Source organism: Xenopus laevis, chromosome 2S, assembly GCF_017654675.1.
Source record: "Xenopus laevis strain J_2021 chromosome 2S, Xenopus_laevis_v10.1, whole genome shotgun sequence".
Taxonomy (NCBI): Eukaryota; Metazoa; Chordata; class Amphibia; order Anura; family Pipidae; genus Xenopus; species Xenopus laevis.
The window spans coordinates 60,918,500-60,926,732 of record NC_054374.1 but is presented as its reverse complement, the minus strand read 5'-3'; the positions used below and the strand labels follow the sequence as shown (position 1 = coordinate 60,926,732).

The 8,233-nt window shown below is 39.4% G+C and overlaps 1 protein-coding gene across 3 annotated transcripts; it reads left to right on the top strand.

Annotated features, from left to right (window-relative positions):
* Positions 1–682: 682 nt before the first annotated feature.
* amigo1.S (adhesion molecule with Ig-like domain 1 S homeolog) lies at positions 683–8,009 on the top strand. 3 transcript variants are annotated; one of them, XM_018249337.2, is made up of 2 exons: positions 683–782; positions 4,445–8,009. In XM_018249337.2, the coding sequence occupies exon 2, from the start codon at positions 4,773–4,775 to the stop codon at positions 6,294–6,296; it is 1,524 nt and encodes a 507-aa protein (XP_018104826.1). In that variant the 5' UTR covers positions 683–782; positions 4,445–4,772; the 3' UTR covers positions 6,297–8,009. The 3 variants fall into 3 exon arrangements, with proteins under 3 accessions (XP_018104826.1, XP_041439797.1, XP_018104825.1); XM_041583863.1 differs by having other exon boundaries at positions 749–836; XM_018249336.2 differs by lacking the exon at positions 683–782 and adding an exon at positions 1,106–1,231.
* Positions 8,010–8,233: the final 224 nt, after the last annotated feature.

Genomic DNA, 8,233 nt, shown 5'->3' with positions numbered 1-8,233 from the left:
CATTAACAGTAGCTGTTTACTATCCACAGCTCCTCAGTAATAATTTATAGTTCATTTCTTTGACAGATGAAAAGCTATGGAGTACCCAGCTGTGATGCCTACGGCATGAGGGGTGGATATTGAAAGTAATGAGAGGAAAAGATGTTTGAGATAGACTGGAAAATAGGGACTTGCCACTAAGGGAGACAGGATGAAAATCATGGAAGATGGTGGCTGAAGCAAAGACATTTAGCAGCAACAGTTGCAATTTGGGGATGCACAAGATTTATAAATATTCATACTGTCTGTACATACATTATATATAAATCAGGCCTTTCACACTCTTTGTGTCAGCTAGCCAAGGGCTTGTACATGCTAACAATAATCCCCTGCCTGTGATTGTCTAGTAACTGGAATTGGGAATTACAAAAAAATAATATCATCTGAAGGAAATGGATTAGAAGGGCAAAAAAGTCACTCGCTCAGATTATATTTTGCAGTGTGGAGCTGAGGTTTATACCTGTGTCTGATCATATGTGCCCCTCCACCCATCTGGAAGACTCCCCCTCCCTTTAATCTCCATCTTTCTTCTTTTGTCTTTCCCTCTTTCTCTCCTTTCTCCTCCCTCTCCATTTTCCAGTTCCTTTCTTCCCTTCCCTTTCCCTCAACCTCTCCTCCACCCCCTCCTCCAGCTCTCCAGCACCAATAACAAGGCAGGGAGAAACAGCAGCTGCAGCTTTCCTGAGCGTTCTGAAAGCAGGGGACAGACCTGGTCTGCACCCATCCGGCACCGCTGAGACATGGTAAAGCAGAGGAATGACAAGCTGCATGGCATAGAAAAGGCAAGGCAGAATCAGGTGCTGCTCAGTATACAGAGAAAGCAGATACCAACAGGGAGAGGAAAGTGATATGGTACAAGGAGAGAGTTCCGCAGGGAGGCAGAAAACAGACAGAGATGGAAATAGAGACATAACCTGGGACCCATCCAAAATCTGATACTGAGAGAGAGAAATACTGGCAGACATGGAGGGAGGGCACACGCTCACAGGCACATACATATACTCATTAGTACACTCACCTTGTTTCAGCAACAGCACAATGACATCCATCCAGAGGACCTGCAGCTTATCTGCAACATCCTGGTAAACATCCACCCCCTCCCATCCACAGCCAGGTCTGAAAGCTGCATTCAGCCACTCACACATCTATTCACCTTCATAATTGCACTGGCATAAAAAGTGCATCTTACCAGGTATGTACAAGATGCAGCTGAACTGCACAAGAGAGGAAAGTATATGTGATGTATGTGGTGCTAGGGAGGGCAAAGCTTGTGGAGAATGGAGAAGGAATGAATTAATGTATATATATATATATATATATATATATATATATGTATATATGTATGGGATCTTATAAAACATTGCAGGATGTTTATAAAAGGATTGTCATTACTGGACACTGTTTATGCATAATGGCCAATTGTATGTGTAGGAATCTGTACTCACAGAAGAGAAATAAGTTGAGAGCAAATAGTGAAATGGTATAGTATAACATTCAAAATGCTTCAGGTAGTCATTGGGTAGATGGCGTAGTTTGATACAGATGTTATTATATATAGGTGTTTTTACAGGTAGGCCCCAGCTGATTTAATAGATAAATTCATGGGGAATTATGTGTAAAACCGGTACTTTTAAATATATACTGTACTGTATATGTATGTAAATTATCATTACTTGAATGCCATATTTTAATTTGTATTGTGGGTTTCAATGATTTTCAGTTTTGACATCTGGACTACTCTGACATCATGCAAAAGCATGGATTTTTTGCAACACATGATTCTAAATCTGTTGAAGCAAACAAATACCATTCCCATTCAGTTTATAGGGTTGCCACGAGATGTTAGAATGGAGGTTGGTGATTTACTGCATGCTTTCTTCAGCACAAGGAGCTATTTTAACATCTGGGACACATGTAGCATTAGATCATAACAAAAAATGGTTTCAGGATGAATTGCAAGATAAATGAGGGTGGCAAATGAAATGATTGGGCAGCTTTAAACTAAAAAGAAACTACATTACTACATCATCCAATAGGTTTAAGAATTCCTTGTTAATACATGTGAAAAAAGTGTGAAAAATGCTATTACATTTTTTTACCCCCACAATCCCCTGGCAGTCGTTGAAATTATTACTAAGTGCAATATCACTAAAGGTGGTCATACACGGGCAGATTAAAGCTGCCAATATCGATCCTTTAGACCAATTCGGCCGAATGTGTGAGCTTCCAACAGGTCTCCCTGACTGATATCAGGCCAAAAATTGACCTGATACCAATCGGGCAGGTTTGATTTTTTCCTGCTATTGAAGACTGCATCGTCTAGTTCATTCGGTCCTATGGGCCCTAGGGTCGAATGTTCAGATTAAATCGATATTGCCCTGGGTGGGCATACGGCCCACCCACGACAGAAAGATTTTGGGGAATGATCCGCTCGTTTGGCAAGGTCGCCAAACAAGATTATCTTATTGTGTATTGCCACTGTAAGGGATGCAAAATCTCACACTTCACCAATGCACTGCTGCTAAATTCAGCCAGAGCTGTATTCAAGGAGGAGCAGATCTTTGTACTCTCTTCTTGAGCCCAATTGATTTTGAATCAGTGGATCCCAGTGCTTTACAGATTACTAGCTATTGGTCATGCATTGGAGGAAGGGGGAGGATGGCTCGGGTTGTCAGAAGGGTTTCATTCTTCTTTACTAGGTATGTGTATATTTGAGGCATGCCAACAGCCTAGATGTTTTGGATTCCTATATTTTATAACTGTGTTTGTCTTACTAAGGAGACAGTTTCATATGACTACAGCAGTGGCAATTTAGATGACTTAAAGGGGCTGTTCACCTTCAAACACTTTTTTTTAGTTCAGTTGGTTTCAGATTGTTCACCAGAAATAAATACTTTTTCCATTCACTTTCTATTTTCTATTTGTGACCGTTTTTCTAATAGTAAAGTATAAAGTTTAATTTTTCACCTTCTAAAGCGGCTCTGGGAGGGGGGTTGCTGACTCTGTATCTTTTTAAATTGATACATTTAGTTGATACATTTGTTATCTTTGTCCTTGCTGAGCTGAATCCCTGAGTTTCATTAAAGGGCACCTGTTGGGTAAAAATGTTACCCGCATTCCAGTTGGGGATAACAGTAGGTTTTTACAAAAAAAAAAAAAAAGGCCCCCCACCAGCACTACGCTACCCGCACCGGGAGGGAGCTCCCAGTGCGAGCAGCCACATTGTGTCACTTGCTTGCTCATAACGTGCATGTGACATCACACGCATGCACATAATGAGCATTTCGTGGCACATTTTCATTATGAGCATGCGAGTGACCGGACATGGCTGCTCGTAGCGGGAGGGAGCTCCCGGTGCAGTTAGCATAGCACTGGAGGGGGCATTTTTTTTAAAAAAATGACTATTATCTCCAATCGAAATGTGGGCTTCATTAGCCCACATCTTTGGTTGGAGATAACATTTTTATCCAACAGGTGCCCTTTAAAGGCAGCTGTTAGAATTGATACAATAGTTGATAATATTCCAGAGATACTTCTTTGAAATCATCTAATTATTGTAACAGTTCAGATGCTCCTGGATTACTGAGCTGCCAGAATGAAACAGCAGACAAAGCAGTTATCAGCAGCACACCGTAGATTTGAACAAACGTGTAATTTATTGTATCAAAACATTTCAAACAGGGCAACGTTTCGGGCCACCCGGGCCCTTTATATATATCACACATATATATATAGCACACAGGCATTTTAAGTTGTGGTGGCTGCTCTGTATTTAGTACCAGGATTTATGTTTGTTGTGAACAAACAAGTCTAATTTTGTTTAAAAGCTTCTGAACACTAGCCAACACTGTTACCCTTAACTGTTTACAGCAGCACAAACACCTGTGATGAAAAGGAATTGGAATACCTGTATTATGCCCTGCTTATGCAGTATCTGCACAGACCATTTTGTCCTATCATTATGCAGCCATCATGGATGCCCATTAAATCACACAAACCCTTGCCAATTCAGGACCAGTACTTACCAATTATATGACAAACAGTGTTTATATGCATAATCCACATCAAAAATTTTACTCATCAATAGCGAAATGTGGAAATTTTGCAAGCCTATAGATAAGAAATGCTTTTTTAGATAGAATTAGGAAATAAATGTGTATACACAAGTAACTTACATATATATTTATATATGCTTATATGATATTTATTTAATATGCTTATATACAGTATATTAATCTGAAGTTGCATGTTTAAGACACAATTTCAAATTAAAAATATTTATTTGATTATTTATCTGGAATTTAATTGAAATTCCAAAGTGTTTGGCATACAGTGTGTGAATACTTTAACAGGCTATCATGAAGGCCACTCTTATGTTAATCTAAAAATGTTCTTGTTTTTACAGGAGATTCTGAACCATCTTCCCCAACAACACAAAAGAGTACATACAACGTTTTTCTCTGTTACAGTCTAGTAGAAGCAACTCATGGACATTAATCTACAAGGGGTTTAAAAACAGCACTTGCTCAGCTGACTAGACCATGGGCTGATATAAATATATCTGTAGATTTTCAGTAGGCAATATTTGATTTTATCTGAGGTGATAATGAAGAAGAAAGAGGGCTAGAATGGGTTGGGTGCTTGTTTTGATCTGTGGAAGTCAAAGTGTCTTGAACCTATGTCCTGGAAGGACAATGTCCTAGACTTATACTACCTCTAATACCGTATTCACTATGAGGTTTTCTTTTGATCTCTCCCATTTTGTATGGGTCTTCAGTATCTTCTTCATGGACATGGCAGTGATAAGGTCAGTGGCATCCCCCCTAAACTGTCAAACCTGTGTGTGTGCCAGTGACATAATTAGTTGCCCCAAAAAGGAACTGACTTTGGTGCCTAGTGGGCTTCCTAACTACACCGCAGTACTGGATCTCAGTCATAACATGCTATCTCGATTGCGGGCAGAGTGGGCTCCAGAACCCTTGAAAAGGCTTCACACACTAGTTCTCTCACACAACTCTATTAGTTTTGTATCTTCAGAGGCTTTCTCATTAACTCCTCAGCTGCGTTATCTGGATCTATCTTGTAACAAGCTAAATGCACTAGAGGAGAATGTCTTTAGTGCTTTGCAACGGCTGGAGGTGCTGCTTCTTTTTCAAAACCAGATTGAACGAATTGACCGTACTGCCTTTGATGATATACAGTTATTACAGAAGATCTACTTAAGCCACAATCGTGTGACCAGATTTCCACTAGAGCTAGTGAAAGATGGAGAGAAGCTGCCACAGTTAGTGCTGCTTGACCTTTCCTCAAATAAATTAAAGTATCTTCCAGTGCAACAGCTCAAAATCCTGCCAGCTTGGCTCAGCAATGGACTTTACCTACATGGCAATCCGCTGACCTGTGACTGTGACCTGTATGGACTTTTTTGGAACTGGCATGTCCGGCAGCTGGCATCTGTTGTAGATTTTCATGAAGAATTGCTGTGCCAGCTGTTCTCTCAACCCAAACCACCATCAAAGACCACCAATGTATTTTTGCTCAACAACAGTGAAGGGCTGAATTGCACTGTTGTGCGAGAGGCTGGCATGGAGGCATATCTAGGGGACACTGTCATTTTAAATTGTGACAGTAAGCAGAAGAGTGTCAACCAAGTGTGGGTTACACCTAGCAATGAGTGGGTTCAGGTACAACAAGAAAGCGGTGCAAGAAACCGCAGTATATCAGTATTAAGTAATGGCAGTTTGCAAATAAGACCAATTCAAGTGGAAGACAGGGGAATATACACTTGTTACGCACAGGGGGAACTGTTAAATGAAACATTATATGTTACGCTTACCGTATTTAACTTTACACAGCATGTGCATCAGGATACTCTTAATACAGCGTATACCACACTAGTGGGCTGTATTGCCAGTGTTATACTTGTATTTATATATTTGTATCTTACACCATGCCGTTGCTGGTGTCGGCCAGGTAATAGGGGACAAGGAGAAGACAGGGAAAGCATTCATTCCTCTGTCCTAAGTGCTACACCCAACCATGAGACCACCAGTGATAAGGCTGCTTTAAGTCGTCATGTTGCATTTCAGGAGCCACCAGGAGATTTACATGGCCAGAATGGAAAACTGAAGCCCAATGGGTCACAGGAGGTACCTGTAATAAAGGGTTCACCTTTGCAACCAAAAACATCTAACAGAAAGCTCTCAGACCCTGGATCCATCAGTTCAGTGTTCTCAGACACCCCCATTGTGGTGTGAGAAATACAGTTTAGGAGAAAGGGAAGACTAGCAAGCTAAAGGGAGTATAGGCTTACTACAGACTGCACCTCTTTCCCTTTCTGATTTTCTGAATTCCCAGCATGTGCATGTGAGACTGGAACTCATTGGTGGCGAGTGGGACAAAGATAAAATGTTAGAGAATAAAGGAAAGAACAAACAGCAGGTACAAAATATATTATGACATCAGATATCAAGGATAAGGAAACTAGAGAGGATGAAAGACTGAAATTGCATTAATTAAAGGTCACAATTAACACAGCCAAAGAATGTGTCATTCACATTGGCATTAGTGAAGCGTGACTGTAAAATAATAAGTGAAGAGCTTATGCCACTAGTTCTCAGACAAAAAACGACACTGTCTGCAGCTTCTTCTGTAGCATTACATATATAGAGACCCACCCACCCACTGTGCTCTCATTTTTGGTAAACATTAAATGGCTGCATGTTCAGCTGCCTCTTTAACAACCCATAAACGAAAGCAACTGTTAGCAAGAAGTCTTTACTATGTAATTATTCTCCTGAATGCTCTTGATGTTCTTTGCTTTTTTCTAGGCTTCATTGCAGGCAGTGATGATTCACTGACCCTTCTTTTCCTGTTAGCTTGTCTTGTCACCCAAATCTTTTAACCTCATGTAACTATGACTGTCACTGTGACAGGCCAAGAAGAGAATCTGTAGCCCCTTTTGTTCACTTAGACTTCAACAAATCTTGATTTTTTTGGCTCGCTGTCATATCTAACTGTGATGCACTATATGGAAACCTCTTATCAGCATCATCTTACAGTATATTTATACAGTGACAGCAATTTACACAATACAGATATGGGACCTGTTATCCAGAATGCTTGGGACCTGGGGTTTTTGGATAACAGATCTTTCCGTAATTTGGATCTTCATACCTTAAGCCCGCTAAACAATAATTTAGACATTAAATAAACCCATTAGGCTGGTTTTCCCTTCAATAAGGATTAATTATATCTTAGTCTGGTTTGAGTACTAGGTACTGTTTTATTATTATCGAGAAAAAGGAAATAATTCCAAATAATTTGGATTCTTGGGATAAAATGGAGTCTATGGGAGATGACCTTTCCATAATTTCTGGATAACGGGGTTCCGGATAGCAGATACCATACCTGTACTTTAAAATAATTGTATAACAAACAGGGGTTCTCCCATCAAAATTAATGTATGGGAAAGAATGTTTTAATATGTATAAATATGGAAATGTTTCTGCACATTAACATAATATATTTAAATGACATATGTTGTTTTTCAGTAGCATGGATAACACTCCCTTATTGTTTTGTGAGCACTCATCAGCCGGCTGTTGTAAAAATGCTCATTAATCACTGCAAAGGAAGTTTCTTATGCCATAAATCAAATTTTGATAAGGTTCAGAAATATGTTCATATAAACAGCACCATCTTGTATGAGAAATACTACTTTCCTTTATCTTTTACATTTAGAAACCAGGAACCCCCCCCCTTATTTCTGTGACCAACTCCGATTCATGTCTTGTGTTTTCCTCTGCTAACCTCTTGTTCTATGTTCAAATATAAATAGATATAAATATAAATATATATATATAAATATAAAAGTATAGATATTATTTTATTTATTTATTTAAGTCAGAATTCTGGCTGCATTATTATTGTAGACCACTTTCTGGAAATAAATATTTCAGTTTACGATTTTTTTTCTTCTTTCTGTGTTTTATTTTTCCATTAAGGTTTAGAAGAAGACATGGTGGTATTTGGTACCTATGAATAAGATGGACATATATAGGGTTTTCACCTTTTTAAAATTGACATAGCCCGAGGGGCGGGTCAGTGACAAAAGGGGGTGGTCCATGACGTAAAAGGTAAAAATGCTGCAAGGGGGTAGGGTGATGATGAAATGGGTTTGGCTATTATGTCA